Genomic DNA, 21086 nt, shown 5'->3' on the forward strand with positions numbered 1-21086 from the left:
TACCTTCTTATGGCATATGCACTATCTTCTTAGTCATTAATCTATGTGACTGTATCCCAATTCAGAGGCTGCATCCTTCAAAGGATGCAAACTTCAAAGGCCACGCCTTCAAAGGCCACGAAGGTCGGACAGAGTGTTTTAAAACGGGATGGTCAAGCAGAGGATTGTTCTTGTCGCTACCAACTGACAGCTGCCGTTGATGAACGGCAGTAACGTTTGTACTGGACTTTTTTAAAAGTTATATTCAACTGTCTAAAAAAAAAAAACAGGATTCACAAACTGTCTAAAGATGTTCACCATGGTCCATTTTTGTATATAATAAAGAGTATAAACTATATATAATCGCATCTTAGTAAGACATTGGAAAATGAACAATGAGTGAGTGGCTATTTAAACCAGTTAGCAAGAGATTGTATTTGTGATGTAAAAAGTCAAGACCTCTGGAGTTCACACACACACTGGTATCTAATGTGCTGGCATTTCTGTGTCAAATTACACAGCGTGATGGAAAACAGGGAGAGAAGTTAAATGTCAGAGGTTATAGCACCTCAAATTCCTATTGGCTCAACCCTGATAGTGTTGATGATGATGTCACAGTGAGTAGCGAGTGAAAGGAGATGCTGCTGTTCATATAGATGCTTTGGGCGATCATCTCACAGCTCAGGATCCAGTAAAACCCAGACCTCAGCCTCTTGGCAGGCAGATTTTTCCAGTGGCTCTGTAACTTGACAAGGAAAGGTATCCATTTTGACACATATACCTCTGTGGATGTTAATTTTTAAACAGAAAGAGTCAGTGTCGGTTCAGCACAATGGTCATGTTTTCCTGCACTAAAGATAAAAGAATTGTAGTTATGATCGCCAAAAAGTATTTGGATGCCTTTGTACACTCAAGTTACACTTAAAAATATAGGAATATTTTTGTGTTATAAAATGTATCAACAAATTGTCAGCTAAAAAGGACATTTTCTCTTTCTGGGCTAGTTTTTGCAATGGAATTTAAGCGACTAGTGTCAATATCATCATTAGTCATTGAAGTATGAGGTTCTTAACAGCTTTTAACAAATAGCAAATTTTAACAAGAAATGTTTTGTGGTTTTTTTTTTTTTTTTTTGCTTGAAATGTGTTTGTGCTTAATCTCTCTTACATAAATGCTACTTTTTAAATATTTTGTTACAAAGTGCAAAGACAATTCCACAATTAAGTATTCAAATACTTTTTGGGACCACTGTATTACTGACATTTATTTCTCATTAAAAAGACCAGAAAAGTTTCTCTAGTTTCACACCAAACACAATCTGAAATGCAATTTCCAAAACAAGTTCAAGAGGTTCAGGCTTGGGACAGTGAAACCGGCTTGCAGACTTTTCTTGAGTAATTGAAATGTAGAGCTTCTCCTCTCCTTTCCTCTTCACTCTTTTATACGACTGCTGTGTCTCTTTGAATGAAGAGCTCTGAACTCTGCGTATGTGGAGGAGTGTAATAGAGTGACCTTTCAGTAATTTTGCCATCTCGTATAAATTCACTTCAGACCTGCTTTCTGACATTCTCTATTCATTCAACCAATTAGCACTTCATGCATCTGCCTACTCTCCCTCAGCTTTTGTAGAAGTCTCAGATTGAAAGCACCTCTGAGGAAAATAAGTAATTAACTGAAATATCTTTCAATATCCTGATGTCCTCCGACTGAAGAGGAATCTCTAACATCAGATCGTAATGTTTGATTAAAGAATTAATATAAATCTTATTGGTGTGCTGGATGGCATCAAGTTATATAACTGGAATAATTATTCACATAATCGTATTCACCATAATACAGCATACTACAGCCTAATACTTTATATGCTTACAATCAACATTTCAAAGCACTTTACTGAGTTTCATATGGTGTTAAAGTAATAAATTGTGACATGAATTTCTTTATAAAACTAAAATTGATCTCATTCTTTTTTTAAAGAATGAGTTCAACTTGATAATGAAGCCAACAATATTTAAAGTACTGTTTAAAAAGCTGTGAATATATATTTATAAATCCATTATCCAGACGTTTACAAAAAGTAAAGTCATTAGCATTCTTTTTATGGTGAAAGTTCAAAAGCAAATATGTGGAAAGATACAAAAAGGACTCTGGAAGACATTGCCAAAGGGATCAAACTTTTCCTCCTATTATTTTTAAAGTCCCCCTGTAGTCAATAATTGTATCCCTTAAAATTCATTTTTGATCACCAAGGCTACATAGGCTATAAAAAAAAAAAAAAAAAAAAAAAAAAAAAAAAATTCTTCCTGCCTTAAAATAGCTTGAATGTTGCTCTACTACACCCTTGCCTCGTTCTATGAATATGCAAATTAGCCCCGCCTCCACTCACTCGCACCAGTTCAGAGATAAACTCGTTGACGATCACACGTTGACCTGATTGGTTACAAGGTAGTTTGTGACGTCAGAAACACCAGCGATTTCAAAACGCGATTTTGAGACTGTCTTTGGTTCACTACAGTTTTAAGGAGAAAATACTCAACAATGGTGTCAACTTATGAATTTGCACATGGTTTGTCTTAAAGGATATTAAAAACACCACACAGACATATAAACAACATTAAAAGCTTGACTTTCACCACAGGGGGACTTCACAAGAATAATTGGATGTCATGAAGTTTAACTGGTAGATGGTGCTATTAACACTACAATCATTTATTTCCTAGTGAACACACATGAAATTTATGATGTAGGCCTATACTTTAATTGCACAGTAGCCTATGACAGGAGTCTGCAAAATGAAGAAAGACTATTAGACTACAATACCCTTAAACTGTTACAATAATCATGCATGCTTTTAAAGCGTATCCACATCATGTTAATTTGCAAGACGTTGTTTAAGGAACTGATGGTAAATGAAAAAAAGTAAATGTTAAGGACAGTCAATATGGTCATCTTCATTAAGGCCTCAACCAACTCATGTTTTTAAAGGCCAGTTTTAGCTTTGATGTATGAATGATGCCCAAGCTGTGTTGTGAGATGCACTCAGTGGCGGTGGGCAATCCCAGAACATGAATGAATGAATCCGTCACACTGCTTGTGCAGAGAGCAGATGCGAAGGCCTGGTGCTCCCTCTGCTGCACACAATGAATGTAACAAAGATAAAAGAAAATTAGCATGTCTTACATGTTCAATGCAATATGACAGAGTTTACTGTAATATTCTAAACATGAACTGGCATTTTTTTGCATAGGCCTAACCCCCGGACAGTTCCAGCGTTCCAGTGTGACACATACATGTAAACAACAGTAGCCTAACTTACTTCGACTTTTTATATATTAGAGGTGCTTCCCTCTATGAATCCTTATCACTTGGCAACAGAAGCTGTTAGGCTTCAGGGTGATAGAAGGAGAGGAATGCAAGCTAAAGCGTGACATTCAAGAATCAGTGAATGAGTGTAGCATGTGGTCCATTTCCCCCCACCTTCAATCAGTCAGAACGGATTGGGAGAACGACGGGCCAGAAAGAGGGGAAAAGCAAAGACTTCAAATAATCTCCACAGGGTATCCTATTTTCCTAGCTTGTGTGTCCCCAAAAACACCCCAGGGCACCAAAATGTAGGCAAAAGGCAGAAATTACGCTTGAGGCAGTAAAAATAATCCGTCCTGACACTTACAAGCTCCCACAGAGATTTGAAGCCCTGTGCTTATAAAATATTGAACAGCCACTAACACAATTCTGTCTTCCAGAGCTGTCTGCAATTCATTTCGGAGAGAAAAAAAAAAAGCTCGATGGGAGGTGCTAAGACTGCAGAGGGTGATAAAAGGGCCACTCAGTCTCACCACCAGAGGTCAATGTTTTCAAAGAATTGACAGTAATCCTACTGTCGATTCTTTTAAAACATTTTGTGGCAGAACCTGATTTCACCAAGTGCAACATGTTCCTGGAACAATATCTTTGTTGATACTGGAACAACATTCCAATCAGCCAATCAGATTTGTGGGACAAGTTTACAGTTAATATCAGTTAATAACAACCAGGGTTATAGGTGCTTTTACATCAGTGTTATTCACCTATCATTTCCCTTTAATTATAGGGGTTATAGGTTATTTTGATTAAATTTTCAGACAGGAATGTTGTTCCAGGATCAACAAAGTATGTTGACTCAGGAACGATATAACTCGCCGAGATCAGGATGTGACATTTGTATGCTATAGGTTTGAATGTCTAAATGAATATGTAGATATTATTTGCACGGTAACACTTTACAATAAGGTTCATTAGTTAATGTATTAACTAACATGAACTAACAATGAGCAACACATTTGTTACAGTATTTATTCATCTTTGTTAATGTTAGTTAATAAAAATACAGCTGTTCAGTGTTTGTTCATGTTAGTTCACAGATACAACCTTTGATTTTAATAACGTATTAGTAAATGTTGAAATTTATATTAATAGTCTAAGATTAATAAATGCTGAAGAAGTATTGTTCATATTAACTAAGGTATACAAATGTTAACTAATGCACCTTTATTGTAAAGTGTTACCATTTGCACTAACCACTCAACAAATGAATAAATAGCTATAATAGTATAATACTGATCATAAATAATGCTCTTGGATCATGAGAGCAGACTGCAGTGGCAGTGAAAAGGTCACTGACTAATGGCTTAGTGAATGACCAGGCAATTATAATCTGCGTTGAGTAAATGTTATTGCAATAAGAGGCTATCGAGAGGTCATATGTGTGACTCTTACACTGCAGATGGCTTGGAACATTATTGTCAGCACATTTTTGTATCTTTTGACCACATACATTTCCATGAAAAATGTTTGAGTTAATCTATTCGTGTGGAGCTAGAATAGCCTACTTGAAAACATGATTTACAAATAAATAACTGTGGCTGTGTATGTAAATTAGGTATTTTCAGAAAGCAGGTATTTAAAAATGATTCAGAAAAAGGAATTTTCATTATTGTCAAATGTCCCTCCATTAAAGGGGACTAATAAAAACTTCTGGAAATGAACTTTACTGATTGTCTTGTTGTGCAAACCTTTGATTTTAAACTTTGAAACCCAAAAATGTAAAAAATATAGCACAATATTATTAATATTATCACAATGGCTAATAACCTGTACTGGAACCTGAACATTGGAAACCTGGACTGTGTGTAAAAAACACACTTGAGCTTGTTTGTCACAAGTTTAGACAGGGGGCAACTATTTAGAAACTATCTCTCAGATATACCTTTTTGTGAATATATTTATAATATTAACCAAAGTCATTTGCATTCTCAATATATGCATTTAAAATAGTTGTGGGAATGTTATAAAATATGAAATATTTAAATATATATCTGACTAATAAAATATTAGCCTATGTAATATTATTAATCATATTATATTAAACATTATCAATAAATGACATTAAAAAATATACATAGCAGGATATTGAAAATTAAAAAATATTGCAATTAAAATACAAAAGTAAAACACATAAGAACATGTAATTGCTGAAACTTGTAATCTCTAAATTCCCGTTAATTTCAATGAGAGGCTGCTCTCAATGCATGCGATCTCCTGATGAGGTCAGTGCTAGCTGCCTCCCGGTGTCAATCAAACAATGGCGTCATATATCCCCAGCGTTTCCGGTGCGATGGGCGGGGCTCCGCGATCCCGGTCTGGATTCTTCATTCGGGAGCGCTAGACAAGGCTGAACACGAATGCAGCCATATTCGGCTTCAGGGAGAAGCAGACCGGCTAGCGCCAACTTACACGCAAGGATTCGCCTACTTAGAAAAAGCACCCACTCCCAGTTTTTGGAGGGCGTATTTATGTAGGGTAAAGAAGTGTGTAGTTCTTCATTAGGGAATTTATTATTGAAGATATACAGCAGAGCGGAATGAGCGTCCAGTCATCCTGAGATTCGACGGGAGAAAAAGCCCCGACACATCCCGCAAAGTGGAAAGTACAGATTTGTCCGGATTAAGGCAAATGGAGCCGACAGGGCCTCGGGAGTGAGGAGGGGGGTGGAAACGCTGGAAACCAGCGGACAACAACGGGGTTAGGCGCATTAGGTCTTCGTTTATCTGAGCACAATGTTGGGCACATTTTGCTAGCTGGCTAGCTGGATGGCTGGCTAGCAGTTGGAGTCTGGGACTTCAGATCTCCACACATATCAGCCAGATAAATCCCACTTGTATATATTTATAGCGCTAATCCCTGTTTTATTAATATCGACTAGTGTTATTTTATATTTTCTGGCTGTGGGAGTGGTAGCCAGGCCGCTAAATTGGTAGAAAATGTCTGCGAAGGTGCGCCTGAAGAAGTTGGAGCAGTTGCTGCTGGATGGCCATCAGAAGAACGAGAAGTCACTGAGTGTGGAGACACTGCTGGATATTCTCATATGTTTATACAACGAGTGCAGCAACTCGCCCTTAAAACGGGAAAAACACGTGACGGACTTTTTGGAATGGGGTAAGTTGATGAATTTGGGTGTACTGACTGCATTTGGGAATATTAGTGCGTGCCCCTTTAAGAGCTGTTAATCTGTTATAACATTTGCCTTAATCACCCAGCTGACTTCAGGCTATTGTCAAAATTGCTGCAGTGACATTTGCTCTTGGAATTCCTGGCCTTGTTGTTTGAACAAATAACTTACTAGTTGAATAATCGTATCTCTGTAGTTTTAATTGTGGGGGGAGAAGATATTTAATATAATGCAATACAATGAACCAAACCTTAATCAAAAGCCTGATGGACCATGAGTAAAACTCATTCAGACGTGATTTTTCTAATAAATGATAAAAAAAATTCAGTGTATATATATATATATATATATATATATATATATATATTCGTACACTCTTTATAAAAATCATATACTAAAAGGTCTACTTGTTAAACTATGGACTATCAGTCAGACTATGGAAGGCATATAGAAAATTGGGTAAAACAGGTTTTTCATCCAAATTTTGGTTATGTTAATCATTTAGAGACCTTAGAAATCCATGTACTACATATAACACAATAAGCTTTGTAGGGTTAATCAGATATTGCTGATAAATGTAAATCTTGGACTTTGGTTTCAAGGGCAATGCAAATGTTTCCGTTTATAAAGTCTGGGGACATTGATTCCTGTTGATGTTCTTACATTTATGCTACATTTATTGTTGTTATTGCCATCACCATTTGCATAAGGGTGATGCTGAGTCTGACGGTATTGTTTTTTTAGTCACCGTGGCTTCAGTCGCTTCCTAGTAGAGTTCAGTGTAAAGTGTAAACAGGACTGCAGTAGGTGGGATGCCCCTTTTTGGGCTCTTCCTGGTCCTGTTGGTTGCGGTTGGCCTTCACCGTGAGTAGATTCTCTGTCCTGGGTGTTGGGTTGACGTCAGTAATGAGATTACACCCCAGTGTGTCTGCTCCTGTAAAGACCGCCACTGTCCTCGTGCAACCCGTCACTAGCAGGTGCCACCTCACATCCCATCACTGTGACTGAGCCATAGTATGACCCAATTTCCAGGAATCATAAACTCCTCTGTTCTTGTCTTACTACAGCACTGGTAGGCCACACACTTTCTTATGGCGCCCTTGATTGTGGAGGTTAATGATTTACGTGGAGGATGTTATGCCTCTGCCGGTTAAACAAGCAATGCACTAATGCTACTCTAAAGTGCAGTATTGGCAGAGTGGTTGCTCTCAATACTTGCTTTCCATTTTATGTGTTTATGTATAAGTGTTCCTCATCTTAGAATGGCCACTTGGATTTCCTGGTTTACCTTTTGTGGTAAAAGAAATGTACCCTATCTTCTATTTACACATGGCTTTCTGGAAGTGACCTATAAACATTTTTGGTTGAAATATAGTAGAAAATAAGAGAAGCTCTAACAGTAGTCTGTTGACTGACTTTGTTTCAGTGTTTGTCAATTTGACGACGTTTGGATATTCACGGTTTTTGTCTCCTGCCTCACATTCAAAATTGACAATCTTAGTTTTAATTGAATGTTGAAGTGTGTATTATAAATAATTTAAGGGTGTAACGGATTGTAGTTGATCCGTACGGACCAGGCCCCCGTGGTTCAGCTTGCATGTGATTCGCAGATTAGTTATAAAGTTTAACCATCAAGTTCATCATTTGCATGTGTTTCTAAGACTTGGCTATTTAAATCTTCAAGCGTTTTTAAACCATTCAAGTGCATGAACAGGTGGAAGAGAACTCAATTCTCCGAAAAAGGGAGTAGCTAATGGGGCCGTCAGTTTTGGGCCTGTTACTTTGATGTCACAATGTATAGCATTCCTGAATATTTTGAGACACTTTCTGATTTATGGGGAAATAAAGTTGATTTTTACCATAAGAGAGTTGTTGTGTAGCCTACACACTGCAGTGTGCGGACACATAATTATGTAAAAGTAATCAAACAACAAAACACAGCTTTAACAAAAAAAAAAATATATATATATTTAATTTTTACAATGAACACTGTGCAGTGTTATTTTACACATTACATTTATGTACCTGAAAACTATTGTTAGACGGTAGACCTTACTTTATTTGTAACTTTGTTATATTGTATTTATCTTCGTAATTGATGTATTTTTTCTTATTTTATTATCGACTGTTCACTTGTCTTTAATAATGTTGTAATTTTTGCTTTGGTATTGAAGTGCTTAGTGTTAGCTATTTAAGTAATGAATGGAAAGCAAAGTTACATTTGTTAGCAACCCTATCAAATCCTTATCTTCTTTAGTCAAATGCATAGCACATTTCTATTGACGACGTATTGGATTTTTTTTGGTGAAGCGCCTAAATTGTCTTTATTTCAATGTTTTACGCCATTAGTATATTGCAGTATATTAATTAGGGATGCACTGATACCAGTATTGGTATCGGGCCCGAGACTGCGCTCGGGTACTTGTTCTAATAAAAATACCAGGCAGCGCAAGACATAGAGTATAATGTGGATAAAAGAGAAAGCTTAGAAATCTAATTAGTGAAATATTAAACACAATATTTGAACGCCTATAAAGCTGTGCAGCGGGACAGATGCGCAAGCTTGTTGAGCGCATCCCTCTTTCACAAACATCAGCGTAAAGTTTGTAGTTCTGTCGGATATGTCAATGGCAAAGAAAGTAAAACGAGTCATAATGTTAACTGACGAGAGAGAAAGAGCGAGCACTTCTGTTGCATGCTCTTGATTGCTGATCATTCACTCAGCACACTTGCGTGTAAGCAAAATATGAACTGTTACGTGATTTATAACGAGTGGTTCCCTACATTATTACAGGACGTTTGCAGGTCAAGAGGTTTTGTGAACGCAAACATCCGAAGTGCTTGCCCTGAAAGGTGCCTCAGACACACGCAAATTGAATTGAATTCTCTTTCACGTCTTGCGCTTGAACGGACAAATTCACACAAAATTATGTAAAACGTCCATCTTGGCGAGTTTCCTGGTAAATCTAGTCAGTTATATCATAATGAACGTAAACAAAGAAAACGCATACAGTTGGGTAGGCTATAATGGATCCGTGCATTCGGTCAGTAAACCTGCTGCTGTGTTTTTGACTGTTATTTTGACTGCCGTTCAAAAGTTTGGGATCAGTAAGATGTTTAATGTTTTTAAAATAATTTTCTTATGCTCACCAAGGCTGCATTTATTTGATTTAAAATACAAAAACATTTTGTGAAATATTATTACAATTTAAAATAACTGTTTTCTATTTTAATAATTTTAATGTAATTATAAATAGGCCTATAAAATGTAATTTATTCCTGATGCAAAGCTGAATTTTCAGAATCATTACTCCAGTCTTCAGTGAATGTTCAGAAATCTTTCTAATAATGTTTTAATTTACATTAATTAGGCTAGTAGTTTTTGCTGTAGTATCAAAATTGGAATAGAGAATTGTGAAATTTCACTGATATCTTAAACATTTGAACCACTGACGCAGTCCTTAGCATGGAGCCCTACTGGAGCAGCTCTAAATATGTGCTGTGCAATTAAATTAAAGACAAAATATGATAGAGCAATAGAAGAATGAACAGTGAAAGTAGCAGAAGCTCATTCAATAGGCTACATTTTAACAGGTATACATAAGCAAGAAAATAACCTTGAGGACAAAGCCAACTAATATAATTCATATTCTTTTGGTTTCTCTACCCAATATATAAAAAAATTACAAATGCAGTGAAAATACAGGAATCGGTATCGGCAAGCACCAAAAATGAAAGTATCGGACTCGTTCTGGAAAAAGTGGTATCGGTGCATCCCTAATATTAATATCGCACAACATTGTCAACATGAAATCAGTTTTTTCAGCATCCCAAAAATGATGGCGAATACTTTTTTTTAGTCACTTGTCACTACCTACTGGTGTAATGATGTTATACAGGGCTCCAGACTGCGACCATTTTTCCTGCCGGTGCAACCAAATATTTATTTAGGTCGCGCTGGCGCGACCACAACGTTACCGAGCAGCAAATGCAAACAAAATGAAAGCGGAACAAAATTGCGCTACTCATTTATGCTTCACGGACCGTTTATTAGTTCGGACTAATAATAGATTGCGCAGAGCCCCGAACTTGCCAGTCGCGGGCCGAGCTCGATCACGCAACACTGTTACTAGGAAATCCAGTGAAGAAATCAATTGAATTCGCATCAGAACATTCCGATTCGGCGCAGAGTTCTCTGTTATAAACCATAGATATCAGATCAAACAGCGCTGGCGTGAAAACCAGGAGAAACACTTATAGAAGGCTTTCAGTCCACAAAACAACAACATTGACCATGGATTTAGCCTAATGTAGTAAATCTAACCATAACTATATGGTTATACGCTACATATACAATAGTCAAACGCTTACAAGTACTAAACATCTTTTTCCAGCTGTTTTCCAAATGTTATTTTTAATGTGATGACCAACACATTTTTAAAGATGCATCCTTTAAAGATTGTCCTAAAACTAAACATTTTAAGATGTAGGAAAAACTCTTATTTAAAAACTTATTTAAAAATAAAAAATAAATTAAATTACCATTGTAAACAGTAGGATGCTTATTGGCTATTTTCATTCAGTCCCTAATATAATTTTTTTTCACTCATTTTGCTTTTATTATGAATGATAATAATTAAAGTTAATTTCATCTACACCCTAAATTAAGCTTAGTGCTTTATTGTCAGCCCCAGTGCTTCCAGATATTTTCTGTAGAACTCAGTGGCTCCGGTGCTGCTGCCCTCAAATGTTAGTCTGGAGCCCTGTGAACTTAAAATAAAACTGCACATTGTAATATCTGTACATTAAGTCTATTTATTATTAAAGAATTTGTCAGTATTACAGTTATTTTGGGGGAAATTTGAATAATTGCATTGCAAGCTGATTTAAGGTGTCCCCATAAATTTTCTGCTTGCGCTCCTAAAATTTTCAGTCAGGGGCTACAGTGCTCCTAGTAAAAAAAGTTAGTCTGGAGCCCAGTTATGGATACGATCTTAATTAGAAAAGTTATTTTTTAAAAGGTGATTTACTCTGTTTTGTTTGAATTTAGATTGCATTCTTTTAATGATTAATCATGCAGCTTTTTTTACAGATTTGTCAATGGATATTTGAACAATTTAATGCACACTTTATTATAAGGTAACATTGTTACAGTGTAATTACACAAAGTACTGTGTAATAATTAACTTCAAGTACTTATTATAGGTGTTATGTTTGGGTTTCTGTTATTTTTTTGTTCTGTTTTCAGAATAAGTAACATGATTAAAAATTTCGCCATTCAGAAACATTTTTGTGTCGGAGATCCCTACGGGATCTGCACCTCATTATCACTGACAGACATATTGACTGCGCCTCACATTCTGCTATTGACCGGATCTGTTAGTTCAGTCCATCTTGTCTCACTGGGGCAATTTTCCAAGAGAGGACGAGCTCTGACTGGAGAAATTCCTCTTCAGTGTTGCACAAGAAATGCTAATGAACCTGAATTAGTGCACATGAATCCATTTTGTTGTAAGAGCCTGACAGGAAGTCAAGCTTGGCTAGTCCATGAATTTATCGCATGCTCCTAATAACTGAGTTTATGATCACGCTCTTTTGCCAAAGCAACAAGCAGAGCACATATTAATCATTGCAGTGTCTTTCTCCTTTGCTTGATTTCTCAAACGCAGCTTGCCAAGGTCAGTGGTGACAGAGAGAGAGCAGACTATGCAGGTGTTTATGCCTGACTTCCTCTTCGACAGCAGACTGAAGGCTAATTAAAGGAGAAGATTAAGCAGAATGAACACCGACTATAGTATTTACCATCCTTGGCAGGTTTTGGTGTGAACTGTCAATGTGGTTGCATTTGCTGGATGTACAGGCTTGCACTACTCCCTCTCACACAATGTTGGTAGCATGCAATTTGATATATTGTATTTGCCATTGTTGTTAAATGAAAGGCATATATGCTTGCACATAAATCATTGTTTATTTGGCCCAAATTTGGAATGGCACAGTTTTGAAATCAAATTTCCTCACCAAATATACAACAAAGAATGTTTTACATTTACACATTTTTGCATTCTTTTATCCAAAGTTGAGATGCACAATATTAAAATTCTGTCTGATAACTGGCAGATAGTAAAATTCAGTACTTTATTCATTTGTAAAATGTAAACATTATTTATTTTATTATTAAACAATTATTTATTTAGATAAAATAAATAATTGTTTAATAATAAAATAAATAAAATGTTTACATTTCACTAATTCATTTAGGCATCATGACGGTATGAAAAATTTATATTTTGAGAGTTTTTAAAAATATATTGGCACCCTATTGTTTAGCCGTTATCAGAGATTTTTTTTTAATTTGCCAATATTGTATGTTTTGTTGTGCGTACTTGTTTCCTTTTACATTAGGATTCCTTCATCTATTGCTCACTTAAATTTAATCTTTAATGAAATCTTTAGCAATTCTTACAATGAATATGTTTTTCATACTGTACATTTATAATGTGATGCCTGAATGTATGAAATCTCTCATTGAATGACAATTATCTCACCTAAATGTTTGCTCACTAAATGTATTTGTGTTTTTACTTTGGGGTAATTTTGTTAAAAAAGCTTACAGACAGCATAAGGAAGGTTAATTTCAAACTTTGAACTGAATTAAAAAAAAAAAAAGACGTAAGGAGTCAGTAATAAAACAAGAACAAATAAATACAATAGAATAAAGATACAAATGAAATAAACAGCACTTTACGTTTTTTCAGGTGGTGTAACAGTAGGATTTAGGTAAGAAATTCCACAGAAATTGACATTGAAATTTGATGAACAAGACTCAAAACGGCACGTGCAAATGATAAACTTTAGTGATGGTGCAACACTGGCCCAATTGGGCAAGTGAAAATTTCGTCCCGAAATTCCCGCACTGCAAGTGGAAATCTTAAATCGCAGCTCACTTTGCAGTGCAGACGCAATTTGCTGATGTGAAGTTATTTGCCCATTTTGAGAGAGAGAAAACGCATTACCGCTGAATCACTCAAACTGTTCGTAAAAATTACGTCTCGCAGAAAGTTTTCAAATCGGTTTTGCTCTGATAATCTCTTTGGATTAATTTACTCATTCAACCTACATGCAATAGTGCATACATGTTTACAGGAGTATCCCGCTTTCTAATCGCGAAACCTGTGGTAGGCCTTGTTATTGGCATACCTATCAAAATGACATACAATTTTTCAGTATCTGTGCTTGCTGGGAGTCGAACCTGTGACATTAGCGATGCCAGCCATGCTCTAGCTGTTGAGCTACAGGAGCATTCAGAACCTCTGCCTACTCCCTGTGTTTGTATACAGACAGCCCTTTGCCGTAGTGTTCACCTTCCTGTTAGCCTGGGAAAACCCAGACAACTTCCGGCAAATTCAGATTTGCTCGAGTAGTCGTCTGGCAAAGAGCTCATTCAAGCCCATTTCCATGGCCTAGAAATCACGGCACCAATCAGAAACGTTGAGCCGGACTTTACAATGACGATCGCTCTGATTGGTTTTTGGTCTATCCAATTGCGCCCAGAGGCATTTGAGCGACGTCCGTTCAACTTTTAAATGCATTATTATATTCAAATTGTAAACACATGAGGACAGTCTCCATGAAAGACCCACTGGCAGATGAACGTGCTACTACATTTCTCTCCGAAACGGTAGGAAATTAAATTAGATTTAATAGAGGATTTTAATTGTGACACAATGATTGACAGGGCAGTTTAAGTGACAGGATGCACGCGACAGATCCGTCCGATAAAGATGATGAAGTAGTATGTCCCAAAGCTTGCCTACTTTTTTGCTACACATTCAAAAGTAAATACCTTTTCTTCACAAAAAGAGTACATACTTTTATGGCGTAGTGTAACTTAGGCGAATTGGGACGCAGCATATGGCTTTACACGATGCCGATCGCTCTGATTGGTTTTAGGTCTATCCAACTGCGCCCAGAGGCATTTGAGCGACGTCCGTTGGTGACGCCCCTTTGGAAATGATTTGTCTATGGAGCTTTGCCAGACCATAACTCAGTTACTACTGAGAATGGTCTGGTTTTAACCAGGCTACCTTACTGTCCTAATGAAGCTGTATGAAGTGGGGCTGGTAAACTCAACTGTACCTGACTTACCAGCTGGCTCTTGCCTCAAACATCATAGTTGCTTGTGTGCCGGCAGGGGCTTTAAACAGTCGATACTCCCCTCATGAGCCTGCATTTCAAAAAGACGGGTCTTTGACATGTCACCTGGGCAAATCTTGATGGAGGAATGGTCTTGTTTGTTGCGGCGTACAGCAGACGGTGCACATGTCCTTATTCACAGCAGCTGCTGCCCCTTATTCCTACTGGTGGGAGATGCCTTCGACTAGCCTACTTTCACAACAAGCAGCAAATAACCTAATAAACTGCAGTGGCTGGAGAGACTGTTTGAAACTGCTAGTCTGAGAGAAGGTGAAAAGCTGTGCGCCCTGCTATGTAAGCTCAGATCGAGCTGTGTAAGCTTGGGTTTTGGCCGTGCTTTCTGTTTACAGGCACTCTTTGCAGCTTTGCAACTCTTTAAGTCTGCACCTGCTGAGATTTTCTCTCTGCCTCATTTTCATGACATTCCTGGTTGCCGTTCTGACACGCACACAGTTTTAAAGGCCTTGCCAAGCATTTTTTTTTGTTGTTGCTTTTATTATATGTTGAATATCATTATCATCCCTTTTGTGCATGTTCTATAGTGTTTCCTAATTTAGACCCTCATAACGTTATACATTAAACCGCTACTCAACACAGCAAGATCAGCAATTATATGCTAATTAGGCAGACTAGTAAACTTTTCACGGTTTTAGATGGTTAATTTTATTGTTTACTCTCACAGATGTTCCCTGATGGTGAACTGCACACTGTTTAAATCTTTTTCATCCTATTCAATATTTTATTAACCAGCATCTTCTTTGATGCAGTTGCAGTAGTGTTCAAAAGTTTGGGTTTGGTAAGATTTTTTTGATGTTTTTAAAAGAAGTCTCTTTCAAAAATACGGCCAAAACAATAATATGAAATCGAATTAAATTTAAAATACATATATTTTTTTCTATTTAAATGTATTTGAACGTAATTTATTCCTGTGGTGGAAAAGCTGAATCTTTAAATTTCATTTAAAAGGACAAAAACGCACTCAAACACAAAAGCAAAAGGTACAAAATATTCATGGTCCACTTTCATATTCTTTCTGTGACAAAAAACAAACAAACATTGAAATAAATTTCACCCTCTTTAAATTCTGAGAAGAGACAACCTCTTTAATTTGGCTGACCAGACAAGTCCAGCCCTGGTACGCGTCACTCTAAACAGGAGGAAATGAGCGAGCTGCAACTCCCATTACATTGGAAATGTCTGGTATGTCCAGAACGAGTTATTTTGCTGCCCGTGAACAGGCCAAATGGTCTATACTGTGTGAGGCATCTCTCTTTTCACAGCACAGGCCACCCTGAATCGTTGCATACCACTCTGACATGCACTCGGCGTGCTTTAGGTGCGGAGTCAGGACAGGGCTTGTGTCAGGAATGCCTTTCAAAACAAACGCTGTTCACTCCCGATCTTTACAGATGTATAGGCCGCGATGAATACTTTGTGATCCACCACTCACGGTTTGTGAGATGAATATATTAGAAGATTGCACGTTGAAAAGTCTGTGTCCCTCAGGACTTGGTCACCTGACCCAAAGCGGTGGCTGGACTAAAGTGAATTCCAGTCATTCCTGTTAATATCCTCCCCCAACACGAGGCATGTGTGGGTGATCTCCCCTCCCCCTTCCTTCCCCTCCTCCGCTTTCAGGCCTTCGGCCGCAAGCATGACACAGATTAGCCGCTCAGCTCTCCTGTAAAGCCTAGCCTATAGGCACGAGGCCTATGCGCCACGTTGTGACGTACGTTAACATTAGACGTGTGCTAGGGCTGCACGGTATATCAAAATAAAATCAACATGGCTTAGTGCAATTGTCTAATCATAAATGTATGTGCTGCCAGTTTAGGAGTGAAGCGTGTCATTTGCACACATGTAGTTCATGACAGTGTTTCAGAGTGTCAAAACGGCTTGGTTCATTTACTGTGAGTCAAGCCGTTCTGAGACATTGTAAGCTGCACACGTGTAAATGAACATACAGAGCTTTTACTCTGAAAACGGCAATGCATTTGTTTATTTCCTGGCAGCCCTTCAAAATAAAAATTTGATGGTATACCATTTGAATATGAAGAAATGTTAGCATTGTAATTTTACTATAAAAATGTTATTTTATTACTTTATTTTGCAGTAACAATTAAATAAATATATTATTTTGTTTTTTATATGACGACGTAAAACCGTAAAAAGTCGCCGCCGATTGGCATGTAAACAGTATAGAAATAAGGCTTTTGTGCCACGTTCTGCTTTATAACTTTGTGAAACATTAGTTAACCATAATAAATAACACATTTTTATTTAGAGCAGGTTGTCTAGATTCAAAAGAGCCTGCACTCAACATAACATGATGCAAAGATCTTGAGAAAATCTTACACGGAGTGACATGAAATGCTGCTTGGCTAAAGCTATAGGGCTTCTGGAATCCGATCACATCACAATCATGACGCAGTGTTTTACAATGCCTTCGATCTTGGGTCATGGTGGGTGTTAGGGCTGTCACTTTACGTCCGAAAATCGATTGCACCAATCGATCGGACCAACCAACACAACGTGTCCGTGGATTGGCCTATATTTGGGGTTGAAAATGGAAACGTCTTTAGACTTGGAAAATCGATTTTACAATCGATTCAATGAACACTTATGTCTAAATCTAACAGGATTTAGGATTTTTCTCCTTTTTAAATTTTTTTTTTCTATGCAGATGCACTCCCCAACAAAATCACCCCAGTCAGTATATTATTAATTATTTCCAAATACAGCTAAGTCCAATCCAAGTAATCTGGTGAAACTTCCTGTATCTTTTCATATTGCAACATATTGCAGAAAAAACAGATGATCTCAATGACATTTTCCTCCAATATTGTGCACCCCAGTGTAAGCTTATTGCAGATGTACATTGTTTTGTTCTAGAAACTGTCACAAATTGTTCTGGAACATCAACCAGTGCTTTTTCTTTTCACGATCTGATCGAGGGTGAAGGTGAACGGAGGGCACAGCCCACTATTTTCTAGATTTAGATCTGTCATGCCCATACAACTCCAATAAATGTTTTTTTTTCTTCTCCTCCAAGCTCTTTCACTCACCCAGAGAGAAACTCTTTTGGGTTATTTTTTTTAATCGTATCCCCAAAGTGTTCTCGCACTCCCTCTCCGAATTTCGCAATAATACGGCATGGACAGGATCCTCATTAGTCAAAGTGCCAACCCTCTAAGGGATGAATGTTCGTCCTTTATTCCTGCTATTTCTGACATGTTGCAGATACACTGTTCCTGTCAGTCCTTTTCTAAACATGCTTTGCGTTTCAGGAGAATAAAAGCATCTCCATTCAAACTTGACCTCAAAATGATTCAATACAGTCATCTTGTCCTTATGCTCAGGTTTCCCCTCATCGTATCAACTGTGATCAGGTTTCAGTATAAACTGTGTGATCAGTTTTTACATTTGAGCTTTGTCAGTTTGAAAGTTACATGCGTGCACCATTTTGTCTAGGCAAGACTTTAAGCGACTCACCTAGTCTTGCTTGATGGATGTGATTTGTGTAAATGTCTGCCTTAACAGCTGAAGACACGAGTAATGAATGACACGGAGCCTCCGTCCCTGAGACACTGCATTGTCTGTTTGGAAAGCCACTGACCCATTCATGCCAATGGTGGTGACTGTTACCATCAGTCCAATTGTGGTGGGAGGCCACATTTTTTTCCCCCTTGGCTTTATTTCTGTCGTCTACATCTTCATTATTGTGTAACACCAGCTGGATTCTGGTTTAAAGTCCATGTAAGGATTTTGGGGGCTATCGCTGGATCAGTTATGACAATAAATGTTGTAATCTTGATGTCAGTGTTGTTTTAACTTTTAGTAGTGCTAAAATAAATAAGTTTGCATCAAATGATCTTAGTAGCAGCAGTTATTGTGGTTTTCTGCTATTGGGAAATAAAGTTTGTGGCTATATTTGCTCTCAGTGCACACTGATTACATCAAGAGCTGTATTGTGTTATCCTGACTAGCAGGTTTGTGATGTTTATCAGTTTGATAAGTCTGTGACTTGGTAATAGAATTAGTTTACTTGGCATTACTCTCTCTCACAGTGTCACGATTCTGGTGTCATCACTGCCATTGAAACCCTTTAAAGGGACACCAGGCAAGTCTGAGTGTTTTTTTCTCTACGAAGCTCCCCCTAGTGTCTGGTAGTAAATGCTTTCAAACACTCTGTCGTAAAAACGAACTGTTGTCCCTCCCCCCTCGCCACGAGCAACCCAGCTGATCAGCTGTCAACCCAGCTGAGCAGAGGAACCGGCTATTTCAAAACCAGTTATGTCTACCGAGGCAAGTAAAGCAATATTTTCTTTCCAACTGATGGCGATTTTTATTTTATTTATTTAAAAAAAAAAAATTTTTTTTATTGTGTTGTCATGCATACTAGTATTTTTACCGGGAATGAACGAGGCGAACTACTGCTTTCGTGTTTGTTTGTTTTTGGGAGAGTGGGCATGAGCATAAAAAAAATATATATCGGAGGCTAATTTTTGTCTAAAGTTATATTAGCAAAGTTCATCTGGTAGAATGACGGTTTACCTTTGCTTGTCTAAGAAAACATTTTTCTAGCTCGATCATGATATGTGCAACATGTTTATTGCCTATTATCAGACGCGTTGACTTAGTGACATAAAATAAAAGTGTAAGTTACACAAATAAAACCGACAGAGGAACGGCCAAACAACTAAGTTACAGAAATCAAACGTGTTTGCTAATGACAATGCTAACATCAAAGTTATAGCCTAGTATCTAGCGTACTAGTAAGCCCGTAACAGACAGCGATCATAATAAAAACCTTTACAGACAATAGCAAACATCTTGAGGTCACAATTACTTGAAATTTAAATATTAAAACAGTTTATTCCAAAGATACTTGCAACAGCAGCCAGGTCAGCATCCGTTTTGCAGGCTTCTGTTTCTCTCAGTTCTCGCCATTCTGAAAAAGCCGGTCCGATATTTACTCGAGTCTGACTTCTTGCTCGGTCAGTCTCCCGTTTCCTCTTTCGTTGGTCCTCCGACAAAGATTTCCTAGCTTTCTGCTTCTTTTTTACAGGCTCAGCCATAACTCAATCTATCGTTGCCCTTTGCTTATAGCTAGCCGGTGCTTGAATGGGGGCGTGTATAGTGGTCGACCGATAATGTTTTTTTGATGGCCGATGCCGATATCTTAGAGAGCAGGGTGGCCGATATAAAGCCGATATTTTTATATATATTTATTTTAATCAATATTTAATAAATTATAAATAAATTATAAAACAATTTTTTAAAATAAACATGCTTTTATACTTTAGAATGGCAACTTCTTAAATTTGCAATCCTATTACAGTATTTTTCACAAAGTAATTGTTTAGAAATATATGAATATGAATAAAAAGAATGTAAACTGTAACAGGGCACTCAGTAAACTGGTTTATTTTCTTGCTGGTAATCATATTTTTTCAAATAAAGACAAGGTAACGCTAATTTTACATACAGCACAGTGAAAACGATATGAATATATGACACAATTGGCAACTGGCTATATATCAGCATATTTTAAAATGAAGTATTTAAAGTTTTTCGACCGCGTCTCCTGTGAAGCTGATCTTCTGTTTGCATTCACACACTTCGCACGGACCGACCGTCACTTGCAGGCAGTAATGCACACTTCACATGATATCACAGCTGGATTCGATTAAACCTGCAAGGTTTGTGAAATTAAATGTTTATTAGATATTCAGAGATTTGTTTAAATGATGTAGATGCGCATTTGCTGAATGTTGACGGCAAATGAGAAAGTATTTTAGCCTGATTGTTTGGCCTTTTCTGTTACAAATAATATAAAAGCAAACGCTTTACTTTAATTACTTCGCATAAGTTACCATTTACTTTCTTTCTTTACCAGTTCTGTCTAACAAAGTATTAGATATGACTGACAGAGATCGTAAATTAATGAAGACGGAGAATGTGAGTGAGCGCTGTTTGATCTGAGGAGCAGCTGTTGCCGTTCTCTTCAGGCACCGGTGTTCTCAGCGCCGCCCGTCAAAATAAAAGTCTGGAGCGCCGTCAAAATAAAAGTCCCGCTTCCAACACATCGGCCAATCAGAAAAACGTATCGGCCGATGTCGATATTTCAAAAATGCCAAATATCGGCCGATATATCGGCCTTGGCGATATATCGGTCGACCACTAGGCGTGTACGTGTGCAGTGCCGTCAAGCAATTCGTTACATCGCGAGACCTGATATCACGCGATACTTCCTGACGTCGAGGCCGGCAGCCCGCCGGCCCAAAGTTGCAAGTGAGTTTTTTCCGCTTTCGGGCACCAGGGGGGTGCGAAACCACCACCAATGAACCCGAAATAAGTAATATAACCATTCCACTGACTCCGAAGCTGTTCAGTTAAGGTTAAAAAGTTACCTAGAGCACCTTTA

At 37.6% G+C, this 21086-nt stretch overlaps 2 protein-coding genes across 6 annotated transcripts in view; one reads left to right on the top strand and one right to left on the bottom strand.

The window, feature by feature from the left end:
- The window catches only part of tnfaip2a (tumor necrosis factor, alpha-induced protein 2a), a 66468-nt gene extending 64431 nt beyond the window's left edge, over window positions 1–2037 (bottom strand). The window contains exon 1 of the mRNA XM_079887354.1: window positions 2034–2037. Coding sequence (XP_079743480.1) covers window positions 2034–2036 — 3 coding nt within the window. The 5' untranslated portion in view covers window position 2037. The remainder of the gene's footprint in view (window positions 1–2033) is intronic.
- A 3623-nt stretch (window positions 2038–5660) lies between these two features.
- cdc42bpb (CDC42 binding protein kinase beta (DMPK-like)) overlaps window positions 5661–21086 on the top strand; it is a 68901-nt gene continuing 53475 nt past the window's right edge. For all 5 annotated transcript variants that reach the window (XR_013823034.1, XM_079889465.1, XM_079889462.1 and 2 more), the window contains exon 1: window positions 5661–6453. Coding sequence is in view for 4 of the 5 variants with exons in the window: in XM_079889465.1 (XP_079745591.1) it covers window positions 6279–6453 (175 nt within the window). In the remaining variant the exon portion in view is untranslated. The remainder of the gene's footprint in view (window positions 6454–21086) is intronic.

Source organism: Squalius cephalus, assembly GCF_949319135.1.
Source record: "Squalius cephalus genome assembly, chromosome: 12".
Taxonomy (NCBI): Eukaryota; Metazoa; Chordata; class Actinopteri; order Cypriniformes; family Leuciscidae; genus Squalius; species Squalius cephalus.